This window comes from Pyxicephalus adspersus, chromosome 7 (assembly GCF_032062135.1).
Source record: "Pyxicephalus adspersus chromosome 7, UCB_Pads_2.0, whole genome shotgun sequence".
NCBI lineage: Eukaryota > Metazoa > Chordata > Amphibia > Anura > Pyxicephalidae > Pyxicephalus > Pyxicephalus adspersus.
In genome coordinates this window covers 13,666,685-13,694,165 of record NC_092864.1, presented here as the reverse complement: position 1 = coordinate 13,694,165, position 27,481 = coordinate 13,666,685, and the positions used below count along the sequence as shown (strand labels likewise).

At 42.1% G+C, this 27,481-nt stretch overlaps 1 protein-coding gene across 1 annotated transcript in view; it reads left to right on the top strand.

The window, feature by feature from the left end:
* Positions 1–14,776: 14,776 nt before the first annotated feature.
* CASKIN1 (CASK interacting protein 1) overlaps positions 14,777–27,481 on the top strand; it is a 156,729-nt gene continuing 144,024 nt past the window's right edge. The window contains 1 exon segment of the mRNA XM_072417505.1: positions 14,777–15,113. Coding sequence (XP_072273606.1) covers positions 15,020–15,113 — 94 coding nt within the window. The 5' untranslated portion in view covers positions 14,777–15,019.

The window sequence follows — 27,481 nt, the reverse complement described above, 5'->3', positions numbered from 1 at the left end:
TTTGCCGCTTTTATCACCAAGATTGTAAAGTTATTGCAGAAGCAGCTGGATATGGACAGAGAGGTGGACAGTCGGTGACAACGCTGCTGGGGATGCAGTGTAGCTAAGGCAGCGTTGTCATAAATGTTGGGTATTACTAATTTTCTGGCAGATCAACAGGAGTTTTTCTATGTATGCAATGTTTTTAAGGGTATGAAACTTGGGAAATGAGCAGAGATGTTGTGTACATGTTTTATTTTTCTGTTTTGCTCTGACATCTGTTATGGGCTTGGAGCTGCCAAGACTGCCAAGATCTGAATGTGTTCTTCTCCAATGCATAGCTAGAGGTCATGATATAAGATTTAAAACGTCATCCCCTGCAATGCTGCCCATGTGTGCACAGCCTTCATCAGAGTGACAACTCTGCTCTGATTTCAAAAGCAGTGCAGTATCGTTGCCACCCCCTCACAGGAACCTACAGAAAGTGGACCTCACTGGCAGGATCAACATTAGACTTTGCAGAGGAACTAAGAGAAAACTCCGCAGCTGCATTTCTATTTAACAGTTATTCACACTTTTTTTATAAGGTCCGTAGTTCTACTTTAAGCCTACTCTTAGCTTACATTGAGCCCTTTATGACCTTTCATGCCTGCCTTGGCAAACAACCTCTAAAAATACTGCAATCAATAATTCAGTTAATTTAATTTTAGTACCTTGTCGCGTTATGGGCTCTGTTGGAGACGGCTAGGTGCAGCGTCAGTGCTGTGGCATGTAGAAGAATCCCATTAAATTACCAACATTTATTTTGTTTCACCCCATTAGCTTACATACACAGAGGAGGCTAGTCATTAAGCTGCAGGAGAGCAGAGCATGGCTCGAAATGTAAATGCAAATTTAAATGACTTTTGCTGGTGTGACCAGCTATGTCCCTTGTGCCTGAAATAACATAAAGAGCCACAAGGTGGCGCTACTACACTTTTATATTTTACCCTGCCCATCAATGGAGCAGAAGCTGATTGCATGGCAGACAAACCCAGACCACCAGCTGGGATGAGCCTGAGAAGACAGACATGGTAGCATCTCTCATCCTCCCTACAATAGACAACCAATCCCCTTTGTGACAGCTTCTTACAATGCACCGCTAAGTGTTATAATTTAATGACTTAATGATAATTATTAAGGACACAATCCATTTGCCAGGAAATCTTTTTATTTAACCCCTGATAGGGATTGTCTATTAGATATTCTACGGAAACTATGCATCTGCTGAAATACTTGCAGCAAGCTTAGAGAGCTAGTGCCATATGCTGTACTGTATATTCAAGGCAGATATAGAACATTGCAGGAGATGCCAACCCAATGACATGATCATAATATGATTCTATTACACCCTGTACATTGAATACTATACATCAAACATGACCGACCATTGGACGTGGGCATAGTACTATTCGATTACAGTCTATGCATAGAATACTACTGTACTGATCAATTATTTGTCATGACTATGATTTTATTACTCTATAAATACATCACTACACCCTGTACATAGCTGGGCCTGATCATAATATAATTCTATTACACTAATAATTAGAATTAATTACTCGTTTTATTTTTTTACACTCTGTACATAGATCACTACACCCCCCCCAATATACCTGACCACTGGACATGATGATAATACAATTCAAATTCACTCTATATGTATAACACCACCACTCCATATCTCCCCGTCTATTGTGTGATACTTCCCCCATCTCTTAGATTGTAAGCTCTTCAGGGCAGGGTCCTCTCCTCCTCCTGTGTCACTGTCTGTATCTGTCTGTCATTTGCAACCCCTATTTAATGTACAGCGCTGCGCAATATGTTGCCGCTAAGGTAGGGGCGGATTTTGGAGATGTTGCGTAGGTGAAAGTGACAGGACCTGGAAATGTTCTGAATATGGGGGGTAAATGAGAGGGCAGAATCCAAGGTGAGGCCAAGCCAGCGTGTTATTCACAGTTAAAAATATGTCATTTTGAAAGAGGAAGATGTATATGAACATGGCCTGTTACATTCTACACATAGAACACTACACCCCAACATGACCAATGACTGTACATGATCATAATATTGTTCTTTTTCACTACAATATGCAATAAACCTGCTACATGATTGACAATGGAACATGATCCTAATATGATTCTGTGCCCCGAGCACTGCACATATCACTATACATAGAATACTACGCCGTCCATATAACCACTGGACTTGATAATAATAATGTACACAAACACCGTGCATAATTCAATTGCACACCATTCATCAGACACTATACCATGGACAGGATCATATTATAGTTATAATAAACTCTATATACACACAGCACAAGATGACTAGTTCAGTACTGTTCCCCTCCATGAAGATATACAATATGTATCTTAGTTTATATTCAATGCATGACACTGTAGAATTTGCACGGTGACATTCTCATAGTAAAATGTCCGCCCCGTGCCCTATCTGTCCTGCAATCGTTACCACTGTCTATCTCTGTTGTATCTACAGCAGCCTGTCTGAGCTCTATTGATCTGTAGAGAACCCTGAAATGGCACACAGCTGTGTCCTTCCCGAGCAACCATGATCGATGACTGAAAACTTGCTGCAATAAAAATATAGTCTGCTGTCTCAGGACTCTAAGTTCAGGCCCACCTTTGAGTCAGGTTGAAGTGATCAATTCACAAGGAACACAATTTTTTATCAAAGTAAATTTTTCAGTCTCTCTGATGGATTCACCCAGATTGTAAGGGAATTATCATCGTCGGCTGAATTTTTTTTTGCAAGTCCTGTAAGATCTGTAAGAGTATGCACGTCTGAAACGGACACATCAAATTGCTTTACATTGGTTTTTGTAATTTTATTCCAATCAAATTATTTATTTCAATCTGCAGCCGGTTTTATTTTTCTAGAACTGCCAACAAAAAAAGTTTCTTCTTGCCAACCATAGACAAGCTTCAACTAAAACACAATCTTGCTTCAGAGCTGCTGTACAACAATAATACCCCCCTCAGTTTAAACCAGTTAGATTTATAAAAAGCTTTTTGATTAATGATAAACTCCAGGGAAATATTTTAAAAAGCCTGTCTCTAATATTTTATATAATAGTTATATATATACTCAAATATATGCCATGATTTTTTTTAACTGAAAATGTTATAGAAAAAGAATCTTGATTTATACTTGGGTTAAACCACTAGATGGCGCTGTGTTATCATGTAAAATGTATAACAAACTCTTGCTGCCTAAAACATTATTAGAGTGTGTTACACACTTGATATGAGGATACAGTTCTGTCTACTGGTGGCTAACAATAATACACAAATGATTGTTTAAGAACAAGTGACCCATTATAACAACTCAAAGGTACCTAATATTTTACCTGTAACAAAGGGAAAAAGAAAAATAGTCTCAGCATGTGTGATTTTATTTTTTTCTCTCCATTTAAAAAATGTTTTAAAATAACACCATGAATGTATTTATGAATGATAATTTTACTGGCATTTCTGTTATTTACTGTTTTGTATTTCAATATTTTTGTTGTATATTTTTGTATATATTTTGTATATTTTTTGTTGTATAAACAATATTTTATTGTTTTTTTCTAAATAAAAAATGAGCAATAAAACAAATAGAAGTACAATCATAGGCACATCAAGGGGATTTATATAACATGGGGGTGGGGGGTGTTATTTACTGTTTTGAGGGATTCATTTTTGCACTTGGTTTATACTCGAGTTCATGTTGTTTTTTGTTTGTTCAGGTAAAAGAAGGTACCATGGTTTACATTTGGATTGCTTATTATTTGAGTATATATACACAGTATAATGTTTGATATCAGCCACCAAAGAGGGAGAGGCAGCACTCTCAACTAAATAAGACTCTGCTGCTATTTACAGCATATCATCCCTCTAGTAATGAACATCCTTACAGGAGGACAGAGCCTACTGTGTGACACAATTCTGCTCCATTATTTATGGAGAGGAGAGATGACTAAGGAATCTTAAGTCCATCAGCCATTTTTCCTAGGGTCAGCTACCAGACGGAAGCACCATTACCATGATTTCTGAAAAAAAGGTGCCAAACTATGCACACAGAGGATTCTTGGAACTCTAAATATATTATTGGAACTTGTCATATTGTTTTCTATTTCTCCACTTTAAACCGGTCATTGCAAATTGTAGTTACCAGAAAATAAAACTCTTGGGAAAAAGTCAAATTGGCAACCCTGCCACTAGCAACATGTTGCCATCAGCAGAGCCATGTAGGAGATTCCTCCGGTTACTCTAATAAAACCAATTGGGAATTGCCAATTGGTCACTAGTGTCAAGATTGCCGATTTGACATGGCCCTTATACAGTAAATACAATCAGGCTTCACCTATATCCATAGGTCTAGAAGCTCCCCCCCGATAAATATAAAGATATGTAAGTACATACCTGCTACCAGAATACCTAGCTATGAAAAAATGCATGAATAATAATAAAAATAATAAAAAATAGATATATTTTGGGTCAGAAGTTGTCGTTTAAATGTGTTGTATTCTTTAAAAGATGTCTTTTTTTGGGTTGATTGACAATTTAAATTTTATGTTGAAGTTGTTGTTGTGATCTCTAATGTGAAGAGTTCTGTGTTACATCCATCATGTGGATTTTGTCCCTAAAATGGCCTTTTTTTCCTATGAAATGCTGAAAGCCATCCCAGAATCCTGTATATGCTGGGAATTCCTTTCAGCCACACAGCCGGCTCAGGTTACTGCTTGGAGTACAGGACTGCTACCGAGAACTTCTAAACCCAGAAGAACTTGTTTTTACTCTACAAGAGTCAGGAAAACACCCAGCACAGCCAGCGCTAAGAGGAAACGAAGTATAGTTTGTGTTAGCCCGAGGAATGCGCCGTCATATCCTGACCTATACGTCTCAACATAGAAGAAAGGGTACCTGTGCTGGGGCACTACCGTAATAAGGGGCCACAACTGATTCCTATGTGAACTTTAAAAAGACCCTGCCACCAAAAAGTGCATATTAAGACCTTTACAACTTATTATTACTGATTACATTTTAAATGCCTACTTGCAGTGTTTTTCTCCCATAAATATTTTTTTATTTACTCACATTGTGCCTTTGATTTTGCTAGCAAATGGGACTTCTTCATGATGAGTCCTAGCAAAGCCCCCTCCCCCTTTTTATTAATATTATTATTATTATTATTATTATTAATAATAATAATAATAAACAGGATTTATATAGCGCCAACATATTACACAGCTCTGTACATTAAATAGGGGTTGCAAATGACAGACAGATACAGACAGTGACACAGGAGGAGGAGAGGACCCTGCCCTGAAGAGCTTACAATCTAGTAGATGGGGGAAGTATCACACAATAGGAGGGGAGATATGTAGTGGTGGGAAGTAGTGAAGGTTTAGGAGACAGAAGAGGATGGGTAGGCAAGTTTGAAAAGGGGCTCTTTTAAATGAGCAGAAAGTAGGAGCAAGCCGAATAGGACTGGGAAGACCATTCCAGAGAGTCGGGGCAGCTCTAGAAAAGTCTTGTAGCCGTGTGTGTGATGAGGTTCTGAGTGAAGACTCCTTGCACGTCATTGCCCTCTCTAGGTGTGTCTAACTATTGACCATGCTGGCCAAGCTCCTCTGCTCCTCCCTGTGCCATCATACATAAACTTTTATGTAGCTACCATTGGAGGAGAAAAAGAGGAATACTAGAGAACAGCCTTTCCCACACTTTTAACATTGGGGGAAATAACTTTCAAGTCTCAGGGAACCCCAGCTATAATTACCATATCCACAGCTTATGGTGCATTAGCCTGGTGGTCAGTAGGACAAAAGCCTCCTACATTGCCAGCCAGTGGGAAGAATGTCACCCTTACAGATAGCCAAAAGAATCATTGGTATCAGTGGTAACTGACCTGAGAAGTTCTTTGCTCAATGAACAACCCCTAACAACCTTTGGAGGAACCCTGGTTGAAAAACAGCATTTTTTTTGTCAACTAGGGTTCTGTGGAATCCTGGGGTTGCTTTGGAAGTTGCCAATGATGCCTTGAGCGGCTAACAATGGTGGACTGATCTTCTGCCTAATGATGCCTGCATAGTTCTGGCACCACTGCCACTAGCCCTATGGACTAGCATTATTTCATGTTCCTTAAATAGGTAGCCCCTGCCAGCATGTTCATGGTATCTCCCTGTAAGGAAAGCATTCTTCCCACTAACCACCAGTATAAGGAGCCCCAACAAAACTAGGTAAGGCTGGAGTGCAGCTTTAACTTATCATTCTTACACATCTGAAAACTGACACGTCTGGATCATCATGCAACACCGTCAGTACACTGCTTTAATGGGACAGCTGGAGAGATGAAGGTTCCTCTAAACCTGACTTAGCGCTTGAGTGTTAGCTGATGTTTGACTTTACAGTGTACAGAGATGTCGGCCTTAGGCATGTTTGTCTGGCTTCACAGTGTCATGTTATATTCACATACTGTGAAACCTCACTTCTACTGTAAACATTTCAAGTGTCCAAATCACAAATGCATCACATAGGATCAACCTGGTAGGTCCCTGGAGATTTTATGTATGAACAGCCCCAGGTTCTCAAGATCTGTAGCTGGAAACAGCGCTTATTTGGGAACCCCACCAGCAAATGATCCTTGTATCAGACGGTCAACATCTTCTATCCCAGGGATGTCCAACTCTGGCCCTCGGGCCAAATCTCGCCTACAAAGGAATCCTAAATATGAACTGCAGCTGGCCCTCTGCTGTATTGAAATAGCGCCGCTACTACATTTCCCGGCATCACTCTATAGACCAGCGGGCTCTCTGCCTATGGGTGGCCCCGCATGGACTGGTTTATAGACACAAATATTGCCGGGAATTTTAGTAGCGGTGCTATGTCAATAGAAAAGGAAGTTCCAGCGGCAGGCCACTCATAAGATTTAGCCCCGCATTGGCCACATTTGGCATTTCCAGCACTCCCCCCCAGCTGTACTTTTCCTTCCTACTCCAAGGCATGGACTTGAATGGTTGGATTTTCATAGAAGAATATTGTTAATATTATTGTTAGCCTGTGCAAAAAGGTTACCATTGAAATTTACTCAGAATGCTACAAATAGAAAAAGAGGCATAAGATTTTTTCTTAATTAAAGTTAAAAAAAATGTTATGCCTTTCTCAATTATAGGCTTGTTCCAGATTGAATGTGAAGCAAAACCTCTTTGTTTCCGAATGAAAATGGTTTATATCTAATGAGAAGGAAAAACTTCCTCAATTTTCAAGGCAAGATGTAGCAATATACAGCTTGAGTGTCATTTTTTACAAGGTCATACTTGTTATCATAAAAGCCATCCAAGACGGTGACTTTACCTAGGCTGAAATAATGCTATCAATCTGCTGCAAGCTGGAGTAGGCATTTCCTTAGTCTTTTCCCACTCATTGTTAAGACTGTAACAGTGTAACATTTTATTAAGTGATAAGGTGAGAGTTTGCAGCAGCTGATTTATGTCAGACTTTGTTGATCATGTAGACGAAATCTTCAAGAATACCAGGATTTATTTGACTGTCATCCCTAAGCCAGCATCTCAGTGCAGGAAGTATATGGATAGCCTGGATGGTGCCTGAACAGAGGTGGTTCTGTCCTTCTATAGGGAAAAGTAGCTGAGCACATGGGGCTCATTTACTTTATAAATTTAGGCTGTTTAATTTTCAAGAATTTTACCCTTGCAAGGGATGACATATGTATTGAATGAGGTGAAAAGACTCTTTGCAAAGAATACCCAATGTTAAAAAAACAGGATTTTTTTTCTTGCAAGTGATTGGATGGTTGAAGTCAGCAGAGCTTCATCTCATTTATTAGGCTAAGTGAAATGTCCCTTATATGTAATATGTAAATAACCTGTATTCATTTAGTAATGAATCAACCCTAATATATACCTTGATCACTATGGGAGGATCTATCTAGAAAGTTGACGCTGATACCTGACATGAGGTCTGCTTTATTTTCAGTCCGCTTTTCAGTTTATAGCACATTTTTTTACCAGCAATTGCAAAGCTCTCCCTATAAGTTTAATTCTTTATCTGGTCTCTATACTGACATAGGAATTTACATGCTGTGCTTTGATAAATAAAGTAGTAAAATTGGCGATCCTCAGCAAGTATGTATACAGCAGTGGGGGAGTGCGAGCATTCCTCCACCAACCCCAGATTTCTTTCCAACATATAAAACCTTTGTGTAGGAATGCCCAGTCACATCCCCTGCCAGTCCCCCACCAGCCACATCTACTGCCAGTATCTCAGTCTTCCTAACCAACATTTCCAGCCAATATCCCCTACTCCAAGCCACGACCTGCCAATTTCCTCCCTAAACATCTCCCGCCAGTATCTCACCCTCCAAGCCACATCGTCCACCAGTATTGCCTCTCCCTTCAAAACACAAATGTCTTGCACATATCTCCCCCTCCAAGCCACATCTTCCACCAGTACCCTCTTTCCCCTCAAATTTCATCTACTGCACCTATCTCCCCCTCTCCAAGCCATATGCCCTGGCACTATATCTCCACCATGTCATATCACCTACCTGAACATCCCAAGTCACATTTCCTACCAGTACCCTCCACCCCAAAGCCACATCTTCTGTCTGTACCCCCTTGCCAAAAGCCACATCTTCTGCGAGCGTCCCCTTCCATGCAAATCAATTCTCTTACACATATCCCCAACTATAAAGCCAAATCTCGTGGCAGTATACCTCTTCCTAGCCACATCTCCCGCCGTAACCTCCCAATCCCAATCTCCTGGCAATACACCAAATCCACATCTCCTGACTGTACCCACTTCCCTAAAAGCCACTTCTTCTGCTAGTACCCCCTGTGTCCCTGGGCAAATGTAAAATGCACAGCATTCCAGCTGCTTGTACCCATTATCTTTCAATTGGATCCTTGGCAATTATACAGTTTGGTCTCCAAAAAAATCTATCCCTTAATCCCCCTACCCCAGCAATATTCTATCATCACTGTTTGTGCTGTGTATTGTCCTGTTCCTATAAGTGGTATAGGTGTCTGCAGCTGGAAGGAATCCATACCATAGAGAAGACAGCTGGGGAAGGTCCCTCTCAGTATGCTGTGTAATGATTACCTGTCTTGACTCCTCTGGCAGAAGAGCTGGCACCTCCTCCTCTTCCCACAATGTACACACTAAAGTCAGCAAAAACATCTATATTATCCACTAGGAGATAAGACAGATTCCACGTTTTATTAGAAATCCTCACATATGGGGGGAGAGGTTCTAGTCTATTGATATATCCATTGTCCTCTTGCTGGATTACGTTGGGCATTATTATTTGCAGGATTCAGGTTTTAATATCATTACACACTGTAAGTGGGCTGCCCCTGGCTTTTTTATATCCAGAATCACAGTGGGGGGTAATCTGAAGCAAGCCAAGGATTGTGGAATTTTATAGACCTATTCTTCCAGAGAACTTGCATTTCTGCCAGTCCAATGTCGGGCACTGTACAGCATTCATTATTCAAAATAAGTGAAAGCTCTGCAATGGGTCCCCCCAATGGTCCTTCTTAGCAGTCAGTCATTTGGGGGTCCGGTGAAATGAAATGTTAAGCAACTTTGTGAACATCTGTACTGATTTTTTGATCCAAGATGATTACCAATGATGGGCAATGAAAATCTAGTATCTGTAGTGTCCTTAAGTGACCAACAGTTTTAGTATCTCTTGCTGTGAAGAAGAAGTGGCCAGGGGTTGAGTGTCAGATCTGGCCAGGAACGGTTACAAGGCTGCAAATAACATTAACAAAGCTATGCTTGACCTGTTACAGTCATGTCAATCGGTTAAGGGCATCCACAGTAGATCCTACAAGCATTTAGTTTAAATCTGGCATTCTGCGAAGCAACTTGCAATCAGTTATCTATTCAACCCACTGCCTGGACATATACCTCTGCCTGCCAACTAGGTCCAATGACAACGTGGTTGGTGGTGGCTGCATTTACATGTGGTTGTGAAATGGTAACTGTACCATTTATATAAGCAACTCCTATATGTTTCTGATTATGCACTGTAAATGTAATATAAAAAAAAGGTAGGCTGTATAAAAGTTTGTAATCTAAGAATCAGCTCTTGCTGAGATTGAAGTGGTAATATATGTGATTGTATGGATTGTTGACGTTGACATAGCAAATCACATGGTATCATACCTACCACTACTGGCATTGTGATTTTTGTTTATGGTGCTGCTGACCAAGGAATATTATAGGGTTTAAACCGCAAAACGTGGTGTTACTGCCACTAATGAGAACAAAGCTGTGTGTGGAATATTGCATTGGTGTGATAGCATAGTATGGTAAGGCTGTGACAGCAGAGAGTAGTGTTGTAGGAATTCAGTTGTTCCTCTGATTGCAGAATGTAGTCATTTGGTGTCATGGTGTGATTATGTATTTATATGGTCATTACAGCCTTTGATTGTAGCATGATAACATGTTTATTGTGCCTACACTGTGTAGACACAACAGCATGATACCACAGCACTACAGAGTATAGTGTGATTATAGAAGGTAGCACGATTGCCCATTGTGGTATGACTGCAGTATGATGTTTTATCACAAATCACAGTGTGGTCCTATTGTGTTTGGTATAATGTGACTGTGGGTGGTGTGATAGTTCACTGTAGCATAGTTGGACATGGTTGTTGTAAAAAATGGTGATGTTGTGTTTTGTCATATGAATGTACAGTGTAGAAGTTACACAGTGTCATGACATTGAATGGTGTGGTATTTTGACTTGTGATGTGATTGCACATTGTTATTGTTGTAGTTAAACAATGTGGTGTGATTGAGGAGTGTAGTAATGCTGTGACTGGATTTTGTAATGTGACGAAGTAGTACCTTAGCCAAGTGTGGTATTGTAGGACAACTACGATTGTTGGTTGCTCATTAAAGAACTGTTGTGTGATTGCTAAGTGCGGTACAGCAGGACATCCTGGTTTGATCCCTGAGTGTAGCACAGTCAGAAAGCCCAGTGCGTATACTGAGTATAGAACATTCAGACGGCCCGGTTTAATAGTGATTGTGGCACAGTTTGTGTATATTTTAGGTGTGGCACAGTTGAACATCCCAGTACGATTGCTAAGTGTAGTGCAGGCAGACAGCCTGGTAAATATGATTGCTGTAGTACAGCTGGAGGATATTGTGTATATGCTGAGTATAGCACAGTCAGACCACCTGGTGTGACTGCTGAGTGTATGAGGGTCATACATGACTGTGTATATACTGAGAACTGTATAGCATAGTCAGACAGACAGATTTATAGGCTGAGTGTAGTACAGTTGGACAGCCTGGTGCACATTCTGAGTATAGTACATTCACATATATTGGTGTATATGCTGAATGTAGTACAGTCAGACATACCTGTGAATATGTTGGGTGTCAGAGGGCCCTGTGTATATGTATATGTTAAGTGTAGTACAGTTGGACAGCCTGGAGTATATTCTGAGTATAGCACATGTGGACATCCTAGTGTAAATTCTGAGTGCAGTAGTGTCAGACAGCCCGGTATATATACGGAGTGTGGATTGATGACTGCTGAGTGTAGTACAGTCAGATGTCCCGGTGTATATACTGAGTGTAGTACAGTCAGATGTCCCGGTGTATATACAGAGTGTAGTACAGTCAGACAGCCCGGTGTACATACTGAGTGTAGTACAGTCAGACAGCCCGGTGTATATACTGAGTGTAGTACAGTCAGACAGCCCGGTGTATATACTGAGTGTAGTACAGTCAGACAGTCCGGTGTTTATGCTGAGTGTAATATGATGAGAACTGAGTGTAGTACAGTCAGATGTCCCGGTGTATATACTAAGTGTAGTAAAGTCTGATGTCCTGCTGTAAATACTGAGTGTACTACAGTCAGACAGCCCAGTGTTTATGCTGAGTGTAGTATGATGATTGTTGAGTGTAGTACAGTCAGATGTCCAAGTGTATATACTGAGTGTAGTACAGTCAGTCAGTGTAGTATATTCTGAGTATAGCACAGGTGGACATCCTATTGTAAATTCTGAGTGCAGTACAGTCTGGCATCCCAGTATATAAGATGAGTAAAGTACAGTCAGAAAGCCTGTTGTATATGCTCGGTGTAATATGATAAATGCTGAGTGTAGTAGTCAGATAGTGCAGGGTATATGCTGAGTGTAGTCCAGTTGAACAGCCTGGTGTATTTATTGAGTGTAGTACAGTCAGATAGCCTGGGGGTTTATGATGGAGGTTTATGAGTGAAGGACAGTCAGACATCCCTGTGAAAAAGCTGGGTGTAGTATTATGATCGCTAAGTGCAGTACAGTCATAGACCCCAGGGTAAAGAACAGTCAGACAACCCGGTGTATATTCTGAATGTAGAACAGTCGGACAACCCGGTGTATATGCTGAATGTAGAACAGTTGGACAGCCCGGTGTATATGCTGAATGTAGAACAGTAGGACATCTCTGTGTATATGCTGAATTTAGAATAGTCGGACAACCCATTGTATATGCTAAGTGTAGAACAGTCAGACATCTCTGTGTATATGCTGGGTGTAGTACAGACAACCTGGTGTATATGCTGAGTGTAGTACAGTCAGACATCTCTGTGTATAAGCAGGGTGTAGTAATATGATCGCTAAGTGCAGTACAGTCATAGACGCCAGGATGTAGAACAGTCGGACAATCCGGTGTAGATGCTAAATGAAGAACAGTTTGACAACAGGTTGTATATGCTGAATGTAGAAGAGCCGGACAGCCCGGTGTATATGCTGAATGTAGAACAGTCGGACAGCCAGGTGTATATGCTGAATGTAGAACAGTCAGACAGCCCTGTGTATATACTGAAAGTAGAACAGTCGGACATCTCTGTGTATATGCTGGGTGTGGGATTATGATCTCTGGGTGCAGTAAAGTTGTAGACCTCAGAGTGTAGAACAGTTAGATAGCCCGGTGTATATGCTGGGTGTAGTACAGTCAGAAAGCCCGGTGTATATGCTAGGTGTAGTACAGTCGGACAGCCCGGTGTATAAGCTAAGTGTGGCATGGTGATTGCTGGGTGTAGTACAGTTGTAAACCCCGGAGTGTAGTACAGTCGGACAGCCCAGTGTATATGCTGAGTGTAGTACAGTCGGAGAGCCTGATGTATATGCTAGATGTAGTATGAGGATTGCTGGGTACAGTACAGTTGTAGACCCCAGAGTGTATTACAGTCAGAAAGCCTGGTGTATATGCTAGGTGTAGTATAGTCGGATAGCCTGGCGTATATGCTAGGTTTAGTATGATATTTGCTGGGTGCAGTAAAGTTGTAGACCCCGGAGTGTAGAACAGTTGGACAACCCGGTGTATATGTTGGGTGTAGAACAGTCGGAAAGCCAGGTGTATATGCTGAATGTAGAACAGTCGGACAGACCAGTGTATACGCTGAGTGTAGTACAGTCAGACATCCTTGTGTATAAGCTGGGTGTAGTATTATGATCGCTAAGTGCAGTACATTCATAGACCCCAGGATGTAGAACAGTCGGACAATCCGGTGTAAATGCTAAATGTAGAACAGTTGGACAACCCGGTGTATATGCTGGGTGTAGAACAGTTAGACCCCAGGATGTAGAACAGTCGGACAATCCGGTGTAAATGCTAAATGTAGAACAGTTGGACAACCCGGTGTATATGCTGGGTGTAGAACAGTCGGAAAGCCAGATGTATATGCTGAATGTAGAACAGTCGGATAGCCCGGTGTATATGCTAGGTGTAGTACAGTCGGACAGCCAGGTGTATATGCTGAATGTTGAACAGTCGGATAGCCCTGTGTATATGCTAGGTGTAGTTCAGTCGGACAGCTCGGTGTATATGCTAGGTGTAGCATGATGATTGCTGGGTGCAGTACAGTTATAGACCCCGGAGTGAAGTACAGTCGGACATCTCTGTGTATATACTGGGTGTAGTATTATGATCGCTGGGTGCAGTACAGTTGTAGACCTCGGAGTGTAGAACAGTCGGACAGCTCAGTGTATAGGCTGAGTGTAGTACAGTTAGACATCACTGTGTATAAGCTGGGTGTAGTATTTCGATTGCTAAGTGCAGTACAGTCATAGACCCCAGGATGTAGAACAGTAGGACAATCCGGTGTAAATGTTAATGTAGAACAGTTGGACAACCCGGTGTATATGCTGGGTGTAGAACAGTCGGAAAGCCAGGTGTATTATGATGGTTGCTGGGTGCAGTACAGTTGTAGACCCTGGAGTGTAGTACAGTCAGACAGCCTGGTGTAAATGCTGGGTGTAAAACAGTCGGGCAGCCCGGTGTAGATGCTGGGTGTAGTACATGAAGAACATGTGTATATGCTAGGTGTAGTATGATGATCGCTGGGTGCAGTACACCCGGACAGCCCGGTACGATCACTGAGCACATAGCATTTGCACAGTGTATATGCCGGGTGTAGTACAGTCGGACAGCCCGGTGTACATGCTAGGTGTAGTACAGTCGGACAGCCCGGTGTATATGCTAGGTGTAGTATGATGATTGCTGGGTGCAGTACACCCGGACTGCCCGGTACGATCACTCACTCGCACACAGCACTCGCACGGTGTAGCATCTCTCAGCGCTCCATACACTCGGTGTGCTCGGTTGCCCCGCCCTTACATGCAGCTCACAGCCGGTGCAGCCAATCCGGTGGCACAGGGAGGGGAGGAGGGATCAGGAGACCCGGGGAGGTGGGGGGGTACACACACTCAGCTCCCTCCCCTCCTGGACACTGTCATCTCACAGCTCCCTCCTCACCCGGGCTCACCCCGATCTCCGCAGCTCCCGAGGATGAGGATGTCGGTCTGTACCTGGCTCCCCCCGGCCGGAGCTGCCCCCCTCCAGCACATCTGACCCCCTTCCCAATCACAGTCTGCCCCCAGTCCTCTTCCAGAAGGATGCTCGGGCTGTGAGGACCGCCAGGATCTGCCTTTCCTCCCCGGTACCCAGGCTCACCCTCCTCCAGGATGGGGAAGGACCAGGAGCTGCTGCAGGCTGTCAAGGCTGAGGACCTGGGCATGGTACAGAAGCTGCTGCAGAGACCCAAGGCTGGCAAAGCCAGTGAGTACCAACCTCTCCGATGCTTTTAATTGGCTATAAATGGATTAAATGAATGATCAGGCCGGGCTGTGGTGTCTGGATCATCACCCTGATGACTTGCAGGAGATTTTGGGGTGGGGGCAGCACCAGGCAGGAGGCAATTTGCGGGGGGGGGGGGGGGGGGGGGGCAGACATGTGCACCCTGTAGACCTGGACCCAGCTGGGGTGACATTGTAGCAAGTTATGCCTGCCTAGGTAACAGTATTTCATTGGTTTATACAATCTGAATTGGGGTTTGCCCCCCTTGATTACAATTTTGCCCCACAAGGGGTTAATATCACCCAATTGCAGACCAGCTGGGTCCCCCCTCCTCCTCCAGCTAGGAGAAGGGGCTGAAAAGAGCCCTAAATCTGCATGGTGGTACAGGGATGGATGGGTGAGGGGCGTCCCAGGATTGCTGTGATTGCTGCATGATGCAGGGGTGGGAGGGGACACAGCCAGGATGGAGGCAGATTGGGAAAGGAGGGGGGTCCCCTATGGATGGGTATCAGCATCCTTACATGGATAAATCATTCCCCTTTATCATTCTTCATTTAAAAATATCCAACATTGCACATTGATTTTTATTACCTGTCCTGTCTCTTTAAGATGACACTAGCTCTTGAGGTATCCGGAGTTTAGGATGTAGGGAACAGACCCATATGGTCAAAGGATTCCTTAATCTAAAAAAAGTGAGTTTTGTGTTTTGCATGCACTGGATGTCAGTTTTTAGATTTGCACATGTTGGCTTTTTATGCTATTTGCAGCAGGGACCAATCAGATTTGATAATGACGGTCACATGGCTAAATTAGCGTGCGCCCTATCCTTGCTTTGCAAATTGATCTTATTTCTGTGCAATATATTGTATAGAATGACGCACATCCCTATTGGTGGAAATAAAGGGGGCATGTTTATTGGGCACTGTGGATAACTCAAAAAAGGATGAAGTTGGCGGTTTTGAAGAGGCAGCGTTAAGGCACATGGCTAAATTAGCGAGCGCTCTATCCTTGCCTTGCGTCAGTGCAATCAGTTCCTTACCGCACATCCCTATTGGTGGAAATAAAGGAAGCATGTTTATTGGGCACGTTGGATAACTCCAGAGCAGGTGGAAAAAGAGGGGGTGTAAGGTAATGTTTACGAAGTTGGCGGTTGTGAAGCGACAGCGCTTGTAAGACAGGTGTTCTTTAATCACATCCCACCGGGGCGTAAGATACCAATTACAAAGATGGCGGTTGGTAAGCGTCAGCATTTGTAAAACAGGTGCTCTTTAATTCCATCCCACCAGGGTGTAGGGTACCATTTAGGAAGTTGGCGGTTGTGAAGTGTCAGCACTTGTAAGACAGGTGCTCTTTAATCCCATCCGTATTGGTATCTCAACGCGGCCTTGCGTGGCATCCAGAATTGGCATATCTGCTGACAGCAGCGGTGACCAGCTGGGCAGTGCGACGGTCATCTCAACATCCTGGGGCGATTTGATTATCGGCTGTGTGAGCAATCTAACTTCCCCCCCAGAGCGAGCCGCTCGCTAGACCGAGCAAAGCACGCCGCTGGCGTTAGAAGCTGCGACATCATGACAACGATCTGCTATGTTTTTTTTTTATATGCCACAAACTTCCATACTGATCGGGGTCAGTCGCTTCTATTATAATGGTAAATGGCGTTTGGTCACATGACCAATCGGGTATCAGGCTACGTATCCTCAGCAAACATGTCCTACACGTGTTTTTATTTTCCGCCGCCGTTAAACGCCACCTTGATTGCAGTGTGATTGGGATGGTTGCTATTCCTGTAGCAGAAGCCTGTGATTTACGTCTCAGTGGCGCTGTGGGGTAGAAGAACGTCTGTGGTGCTTTTAGTCGTTATTGTTTTGAATGGGTTCGTCCACATGAGCGTGATTATAGGCCACGGTAGAATTTTCTACGATCGTGTCAGATGGTTGAAAACGCAGCTGGAGATTATTTTTTTAGAGCAGCACACGGAGTAAAACGCTAAAGTCTGTTACAGCGCTGAATAGACAATAACACTGTTTACCTGTTGCTATAGCAACACCCCCTCGTTGGTTGACACGATAGGGAACGATACCAATGAGACAGGTGATCAGTTCCTCTGCCCTCCTTAGTGTTTACTTTATTTCGCTTGGTAGCCCCTAGCAATAGGATTGTTTCCACATTGTAGGCCTAAGCTGTAGCAGCCAACTAGAATCCTTCCTATACAGGTGGGATTTCAGTTAAAAGAATTGTGATTGGTTACTAGATGTTACAGCCACCAACTAGAATCATACTTATACAGGTGGGTTTCAGTTGTATGAATTCTGATTGGTTACTAGGTTCTACAGCAGCCAACTGGAACCCTTCTTACGCAGGTGGGGCTTTAGTTATATGAATTCTGATTGGTTACTGGGTGCTGAGGTTCACCACCAGACAGGCCTATAACGGCTAATGTTGCCGTTTCTATTAAAAACTTTTTTTTATAGAATTGATACTTTATTTTTAAGTTTTATCAAGTAAAACTGATCAATATTGAGTGTAGATCAATTGGTCAGGTCAGAAACTTTTGGCTGATAGATTGATTATCTGTTCAATCACATTTTGTAGCATGCACTCATACACTTATTCTGTGTATTAAAGCTGTATTTACTAACCGCTTATGAAAGTAATACGTCCATTACAGAAATACAGGGCCATTGTTGATCCTCGACATTAGTGTCAGCTGTTATTCTGGTACCCTATCCTCAAAGGAAACACATAGACCTCCATTGCTGTTAAAAGGCCAGTTACCTGGCTGATATAGTTGTTTTTTATGAAATTTAAGTTCCTGCTCTTAAAGTCCAACTCCATTTGTTTATTATAGTCTTCCAGCATAGAGTATTACTCACCTCCATTGCTATTTTTTCCTTGCAGTAACTCCTTCCTGCCACTAGATGTCTTCAGTTTTTTGGGTTGAATGACGCCAGGTGTCACATCTTGGGACCGCAGGGTGTCATGAAGCCAGACAGTTGATAAGACAGCAGAAAACAGGATGAGAACTTTTTAGGATTTAGGTCCAACTGTGGCAGCCTCCATGTTCCTCGCATGACAGGTTACCTTTAACATTCTTGCAATGCTTTAGCTTTTCTGGAGAAAATGCCTCTGCTGGTTCCCTCTAGTGCCTGCTCTGTAACTAAATGCCTAGGCATTTGGTCATGTGATCTCTGGTAAAGTGAAAGAAGGAGACTGTGTGGAAATGAGTTCTAGAATTGTGAAGTCCTGGTGAATGTGACCATTAGTGTGACACTGACTGGAGTGAATCTTTAAAATACTAACCACTACTTTATGCCGTATTTTCAATCGATTAGATAAAAATGTTGAATAAATAAAAAATCATTAAATTGATTGTATTTCTGTTGATATGTCAGCAGAATGTTGATTTGGCAATGTTTTTTTCAGATAGAGTGGAAACATTGATTAAATTTAGATCAGTTGTCAGACTGTGTGGATGATACTTTGAATACTTGTGGTCAATCACAACGATCGATCAATCATAATATTCATTGATATATTTATCATTATATTAATCAACTGCAAAATATGTACCTAGCAAATCTCTAATGTTGTAGTGTCATTGCTGGATACCATACCTCACAACTGTCCCTGATTTGCTGGGACTGTCCCTCTTCATATCTCCTAACTGCCCCAGAATCGAAAGGACTGTCCTTCTCCAAACCTCAACTATCTCTAATATGGAGGGACCATCCTTCTCCATACCTCCCAACTGTCCCTGATTTGAAGGAACTGTACTTATTCATATCTCTCAATTGTCCCTAATATGGAGGGACAGTACTTCTTCATACCTAAACTATCTCTAATTGGTAGGGACTGTCCTTCTTCATACCTCCTAAGTGTATCTAATTTGGAGGGACTGCTCTTCTCCATATCTCTTGATTGTCTCTAATTTGGAGGGACAGTCCTTCTCCATACCTCCCAACTGTCCCTGATTTGAAGGAACTGTACTTATTCATATCTCTCAATTGTCCCTAATATGGAGGGACAGTACTTCTTCATACCTAAACTATCTCTAATTGGTAGGGACTGTCCTTCTTCATACCTCCTAATTGTGTCTAATTTGGAGGGACTGCTCTTCTCCATATCTCTTGATTGTCTCTAATTTGGAGGGACTGCTCTTCTCCATATCTCTTGATTGTCTCTAATTTGGAGGGACCATCCTTCTCCATACCTCCCAACTGTCCCTGATTTGAAGGAACTGTACTTATTCATATCTCTCAATTGTCCCTAATATGGAGGGACAGTACTTCTTCATACCTAAACTATCTCTAATTGGTAGGGACTGTCCTTCTTCATACCTCCTAACTGTCTCTAATTTGGAGGGGCTGTCCCTCTTTATACCTTCTAACTGTCCCTGATTTGGAGGGATTGTCCCTCTTTCAGATCCCTCAGTCCCTCTTTCACCCTCAGTCATCCTCCTAAGTATTACTTAACAACAAACAATCTTCCAGCCTCTAAATGATTCTATTTGTTATTTTAAAAACCCAACATAAAATAAATATGATTGTGAAAAAGAAAACACTTATCACTTTAACCAATCATTTTTTCATTGTAGTTTGCAAAATAAAGGTGTGTCATTGTCCTATATACAAGAAGGGTTGTGCGACTATTATAAATGGCATTGTGTTCTATATTATATAGAATATTCATAGAGAATTGGGTCGTGCAAATATTATCAGCCATTGAATGGGAGATGAGCTTAACAGTCTGCTGCTTCTGCTTTTACTGTCCAATCACTGGCTGGGGGCGGGGCTAGACCTGTCAATGAGACAGCAAAGATCAGGTTAAAGGTCAGGTTTCTTCTCCTGCCAGACAGGACAGTCCTTTTGTGGCAGAATTGAGTAAATATCACAATTGGATGGAGAGATTTACAAAATCTGGGGTTCCTATATATATTTCTCATTTGTGTATTGAGCTATTTGCCTTGTGTTTGCAGTTATTTTATTTAGATAGATAGTATATATATTATTATCATTTTTTGTACCCTGCTGCTTTGTGTGTGTTTTTTTTTATAGATCCAATGACAAAATGATAAGGTGTCACAGGTTTAGGTACCATGCAAAAAGTAAGGCCTGAATGGTTCCTTTGGGTTCATATTGCATACCATCATTACTCCTCCCACTGATGTAACACCAACAACATAATAATCTGATAATGTCATTTTTAGTTTTCCCAAATATCTAATTTTCATTAAAGTAATACCTGATGATCTTGCCGTTGAAGATCCTAGATCACACAACTCCTGTTGGACCCTAATTGTGGGTCAGCATTGTCATCTGCAAGTGTCCATTTTAATGCACATTTATGGCCGACTGTCCTGGCATGTCATTGTTAAGTACATAGTAAGTGACAGCCGGGCATTATTTTTAGTGTGGGTTTCGGTGGCTTTGAATATGGTGGGATAATATTAGAATCTGGATGGTCGTGCTTGGTCTGTGTGGTGCTTTTCTGGTGTCCCCACATGTTTTTTTCCTTCCAAATGACAGGACCCTAACAGATTATAATATGCTGATCCATTAGTACTGCATGCTGTGCGTTATACATATTGGGTAGGTGAGTCGTTTATCTTATTACCGGTAGTGGTCGGCGATTAATCATGCAGCGCAGTGCGTGCCTGAAGATGCGCATTTTGCAGTCGTGCTACACATTTTTATCTATAATATGTCATCATGTCGTGATCTTTGCAGGGATGGTTTTAGGCAAAATGGGCCCTCAGAAAATGTGAAGTGGGGGGGAAAAGCAGCTCACTGCTCCCATTGTTATTCTGTCCTGGAGAAGATGAGGGCCCTGGGCAGTGGTCTAGTTTTTCCTCCCTAAAATCAGCCATTTATCTAGCAAGTTACCAAAAAATACCTGCAGAATTTGAGTATCCTCATAATTAAATTACCTCTGCCCTGTGCTAACACATTTCCTGTTCTAGGGTGACAACGCTGCCCCTTTATAGCAACAGCACAGTGAGCATTGTCACCCCCGGACAGGGGCTGTGCCTGAAAAGATCACCAAGTGAAAATAAAAGTAAGAACACCTGAATAATGAATGCAGCCACCATCTTTAAGGGCTGGGTAACTGAAAAAGTGGAAAGTGTTTAGATACACTTGGATTCACACTGTTACATCGCAGTAACGCATAGCAATATGTTGTGCACATTGGTACCCAGCAGTGCTATCGATTCTGAATGCATTTTCCCTGCTGCAGCATCCAGTAATGCATTGATGCATCTTGTGGCATGCAAAAATAAAGTTTTAGTGGTACATCAGGAAGCTTATCAGTACATTGCCTTCATGCAATGTGCAAAATTTTGGATGGGAAGTGATTGAAGTGCAGAAATTCTTATCTTTCTTGGAGATAATGCTGCTTCTGGTTCATTCAGTGGCAGTCACCTGTCAAAAAGGGAACAGCCATTCCTAAACCTCTATATTTTGGATTACAGGTAGTCCCTGGGTTTCATACGAGATAGGGACTGAAGGTTTGTTCATAAGTTGAATTTGTATGTAAGTCGGAACAAGTACATTATTTTAATAAATGCAGTTAGGACAGGTGTTTCTCTCAACATATTATTAGGCAGCATGGTGTCAGTCACTCTATGAAATCCTCACTGAGTTAATCACAAACAAAGCAAGAAAAAAAAACTTTTTGGAGAGTGTGTCTCGGACATTAAAGAGGTACAAGAGCTTGCAGGAGAGCTCAATCCTTAAAATCACCCACAACCTCAGCTGTGTTTAGCAAAAGATTTCTTCTGCAAGTCACTCCCCCCCCATCAAGCCTCTGTCCTGCACACTTTCGTATCTAGGAGTCGTCCATTTTTCTGATGTCCTTAACTTGGAGACTACCTGTACATGACTTGGTAATATGACAAGTACAAACCTTCAGATCATCCTACAGCTTCCCTGTCCCTCTAGGGGGGTTCTTGACCACGCTTGTTCTGCATTACTGCAATGGAGAAAAGTCTGGTTTTCGAAGCAGTGGAATACAATTACAGATTATTTGGCAGCTAAAGTATAAATATTATTTAAATTGTATGGCTGGAACAGGAAACTTATTGAATTTTTTTTTTTGTTATTGCCTGTCCTAATTTTGGGCCTAAAGTTTCCAAAAGCCTGAAGGAAGTTCTGGTTGCCATAGAAACCAGTCAGGCTTTAGTCAATTAGAGTACAATGTAGGCCTCAACTAGGCACATAAGGTGGGAAATGGTCCTTGTTTATTCCTGTGTGTGAGGAAAATATTGTCCTATAGAGACTCTGAGGCCAGGTTCATGTCTGGTTCAGTGTGGCACCACATAACTTACCTCAGCAAGTACTGTAGGGTTCGGAGGTAAACAAAAAGAAGTGCATGAGGTAGGCCTCCCATTCAAATGCCTCACTGCATAGCAGGCCTCAAACACCATGATATCATGACCACACAGAAGTGAATGGAGCCTGAAGGGTTTGTTTTTCTCTGTAAGCTCCTGGGAGATAGAAATGTCTACTTTACCTTGGTATGACCTTCTAAAGTAATGTATCAGCAGCATCGTTGACTGAGCTCAGCCGACATGGAGAATAATCTTATGGAATTCTAGAAGCAGCTTGAGATTCACACTTAAAATGTGTGAAATTGTCTTTATGAGGGGGGCTCAGCTTTATGTTTTGTTTACAAAGGTGTCCCTGAGTTCAGGTACACTGTAACCCCCTCATATTGATAGATAGGATTCTTTTTCTTCCCTCTCAATAATCTACACTCAGTACCCAATAATGAAAAAGTGAAAACCAAATTTTGGACAATTTCGTACATTTATTAAAAAGAAAAAACTGATATATCACATTTGAGACCCTTTACGTAGTAATTAGTTGAAGCACTTTTGGCAGCAATTACAGACTCAAGATTTTTTGGAATTTTACATCACACCTGGATTGGGGGGATTTTCTGCCATCCTTTGCTTCTTTGCAAATTCTCTCAAGCTCAGTCCAGTTGGCTAGGGACAGTCAATGGACAGTCTTTTTTAGATCTCTTTAGAGATGTTCCATAGAGTTCAAGTCAGGGCTTTGGCTGGGCCACTCTAGGACATTCACAGAGTTGTCCCTAAGCCACTTCTGTGTTGTCATCGCTCTTTGTTGTGGGTCATTGTCATGTTAGAAAGTGAACCCGTCTTCCCGAACGGTCCAGTCTGAGGTCCTGAGCACTGTGGACCAGGTTTTCATTGAGGATATCTCTGTTCTTTGCTCCATTCAGTTTTCCCTCAACCTTGACCAGGTCTCCAAGTCCCTACTGCTGAAAAACACCCTCACAGCATAATGCTGCCACCACCATGCTTCACTGTTGGGATGGTATTGGGCAGGTGATGTGATGAGCAATGCCTGGTTTCCTCCGGACATAACATTTAGAAATGAGGTCAAGTTCAATCTTCATTTCATCAGACCAGAGAATCTTCTTCCTCAAACTGCAAGTGGACCTCAATGTGTTTTGCACAGGAGAGGTTTAGCCATAAATCCCAGATCAGTGGAGGGCTTCAGTTATAGTTGTCCTTCTGGTACTTATTCCCATCTCCTGACAGAATCTCTGGAGCTCAGTCAGAGTGACCATTGGGCTCTCAAATTAAGACCTTTCTTCCTCAATTGCTCAGTTTGACCGTTTTGGAAGAGTCCTGGTTGTGGCAAACTTCTTCCATTTGAGAATTATGAAGGCCACTGTGCTCTTTGGAACCTTTAGTGCAGTAGAATTTTTTTTGTATGTGTATTGCTACAATCCCGTCTCTGAGTTCTGCAGGCAGTTTCTGGACCTCATGGATTGGTTTTTGCTGCATCTGCAGTGTTCAACACATAAATTTGTTTAAACTGGGTGAGAAGAAATTTCCTGGGTGGGTGGCAGTCCCTGTATTGTAACCCAGCTCTTCGGTAACCATCCAAAAACACAGCCGGGTGGTTACTGAACTGGGGTGGTGCGCCCAGCTAAAAGGGGCTGGGGAGAACACTGCATCATGAAGACTTCTATAGAGAGATGGGAGCCTTTTCAAATCTTGTCTAATTATATTAATTCATAAATAATTTCTGAAGGCACTATATATGTATATATTTATACATATATGTATATGCTCATCTCTGAGCAATTCCATCAGCTATGGCCCATTCTTTGGCTAAGTACACAGGTGCAATAGTTCTCGTCCGAAAATCGGCTCAGGGCTGATATTGGATGAGAATCTGGCGCTTGTACAGTCCTCGTCTAAATGACCATCCTGGCGGATTCACGTATGACCAAAGATTGTAATGCAAGTGAAGGGAAGAGAGCCCAGCGGAGTGGCGCTTCGACGTTCTCCCCCACCTCTCTCCATAGAGCAGAACAGCTCTGTATGTACAGCAATCATTCATGCATCATGCAGTCGTTTGTCACAATGTGACAGTTATTGCACGTGTATACTTAGCCTTTCTTTCACCTTTCTCTCTCACTTATTTATATATATATTACTACTATATATATATATATATATATTTAAAGCAATGGGCATCAGTTCTCCTCTCACCCATTTTGTAATGGCTCCTTCTCCTTCGCACTGGTGAGTTAAAAAAAAAAAAAATCAACGCCACCTGTCTGATTTTTTTATTAGAAATATTTAGTTACGTTCGGCCTCGGGGTTGCGTTTCCAGGCACAGCTGGCTGTGAAAGAGATTTAAGTAGGATAGATAAATACACCTGATCCTCTTACATAAAAGTATTTAGATCCCCTGATCTCTGACACTTGTGGCGTACCACACTTTCTCTCACGCCTCGTTCAAATGGGTTGTAGCTGACGGAATAGCTTAGACATAAGCGTCATGGTCTCCGATTTTGGAAGCACTTAGCCCAGGAGCCGCGCACTTCAAGCTGTTCCTTAAGTGCTACTTACTGAGGAATAAATGTGACCGGCAGGGTAGACGGTGCGATCATTGTACCTGCAATATATTTTGGAATGACAGATGTTCATTTTATTGGATGAGCACAGTAGCCTGAAAAACGGGATGAAGGTCACTTGTACCACGCTGATGAAATGCTGCGGATGGTGTTTTGTATAGAGGGCAGGTATCTGGTGGCAGCCAGAAAAATATTTATTAGCATGCTATTTATTGATATCACAAATAAAGATGGTGTCAACCTATTTGCAACACTTTGTAGAGTACATTACATTGTAACTTTCACAAAAAAGAAATAAACCCCTGCCTTTAGCGGTAAAAAGCCGTCGATCCCTCCACAAACGAGCCCTATGCTGTCTCGACATCTCTCTTCTTTCTGGATGGAACGGAAGTTGTGGCCATCTTCTTTCTTCCCTCTTCGAGGTTGTTCTTCACATGACCTGAAATCTGCGCATGCGTGATATCGAGCACTTTTCCCTTACATTATGGGAGAGCTTCTTGATGACGCATGCTGATCTTGAGCATGCACAGAAGGAGCAGCCCACAGTTTTTTAGGATATGTGACGTAAGTATCCCAGGATGCTGACAGTTTCCCTTTCAGTCTTAACACGAAAAGGGAAAGGACCATACCAAAAAATGTTTTAAAAAGTAAAAAAAAAACATTTTTATAAAGAGATAGTCCCCTTTTTTTCTAATACTGTGCACTACTGTGTGTCGGCGTCTATGTCAGTATGGTAAAATGCATTTTTGTTGGTTTAGTACATTGGCGTGCAACCCAGCAGAGCATGTTAGAGTCTACCCAAACGTTGCAGTGATGCATGTGCATAACATGTGTTACAGTAATGTACATGTTAATGCATGTTAGGGGATTTTTATGAGCCCCAGATGTAGAGAATGTTCACTAAACGTATTTAATATTGTGAAGCTGTGTTCACTTTGAAAACCCAATCATGCACAAAGGAAAATAAAAGAAAAGTATTCACCAGATTCACTTAGTGAACATTCACTTAAAGGATTCTGTAATCCTTAAATGACAAGATTCTTGATCTGTTCTTACTTCTAGTGGTCACAACAAATAAAGAGGGTGAATCTTTCCAGGGGTGATACATACAGTACAGCAGGAAAACCTGTCTTTGTTGCCCTGTTCCTACACCTAAAAAAGAAGTTTATATGGGGCAAAACACAGAGCTCCCTCTAGTGGCTCATCTACAAATTTCTCTGTTTAATATAATCACAAAATATGGAGGAGCAAGAATGTAAAAACCACTTTAAAGAAATGTAAACACTGCCACAAAAACCTATATATCCTTGCCATGATCTCACCATAGACACAGGATATGAGAAACTGTGCTTTGATGTTGGTCAGCTAAGAAACCAGAATTGCTTGATCTGGTACGTGCAGATGTCGTAGGATTAAGAACAGATTGTATTTATGAAAGTTTGTGTCTAGCAGAAACTGTCAGGTGGGAGGGTGATACTTGTCAGTCTGTGGAGGTTGGGTGTGAATGTTTTTTTAAATATTATATTTATGTGTAGCCGCCTCTCGTATAGAAAGACATCTTCAAAATACATGTGCATTACCGTGTACAGCTGATATGCCTGTGTTTAATAGACCCTGGAGAATTTATTTCTAGGTGTATTCTGTTTTATTCACTCTACTGCTTATACCTGTACCATGGGAGGATCCCCATCCCTACAATAATGTCATCTAGTAATCCCACTCATGCTCACATCAAGCCTCTGATTCAGAGTTTCCCAACAAGAGTTCTTCCAGAGGTTGCACGGGGCTCCTTGAACAATGAGCAATTAGTTTATCTCAACTCACCGCAGTTCGTATACAAGTGGTACTAGTACCACTCACGGCCAGTTGCCAAAGGGTTTTAACTAGCGCTGCTGGGTGAGTGCTCAAATGGCTGGGAAGGTGTCAGCCGGGGGAACCGCGTGAAGTTGCACATTTAAGTGACAGGTGTGAACCAGCGTCTGCACATTTGAAAGCTGGCAACAGCGAGTGGTACTGCTACTGGACACTATTCCTTCATACTTCTGTATGGAGCTGCTGTAGGCAAAGCCTCCATACAGTAGTTCCCTGGCATAAGGAAGCAGGAAACTCACTGCATCCTCACCACCAGTGTAAATATAATTTTAGACATCTCTAAACATAGCAAACAACTGTGTGGGCACCCGGATTTACAATATCATCTCATGACTGGCATGCCAAACCAAGAAGTGAGGTAGTAACCCTGGTCTGTGATGGTGAAGCCAATGGACTGTAATGGTAAAGCTTATGGTTTGTGATGGACTGTAATGGTATTGCTGATGGTCTGTGATGGTGAAGCCAATGGACTGCAATGGTGTAGCTTATGGTCTGTGTTGGTGAAGCCAATGGACTGTAATGATGTAGCTTATGGTCTGTGTTGGTGAAGCCAATGAAGTGTAATGGTACAGCTGATG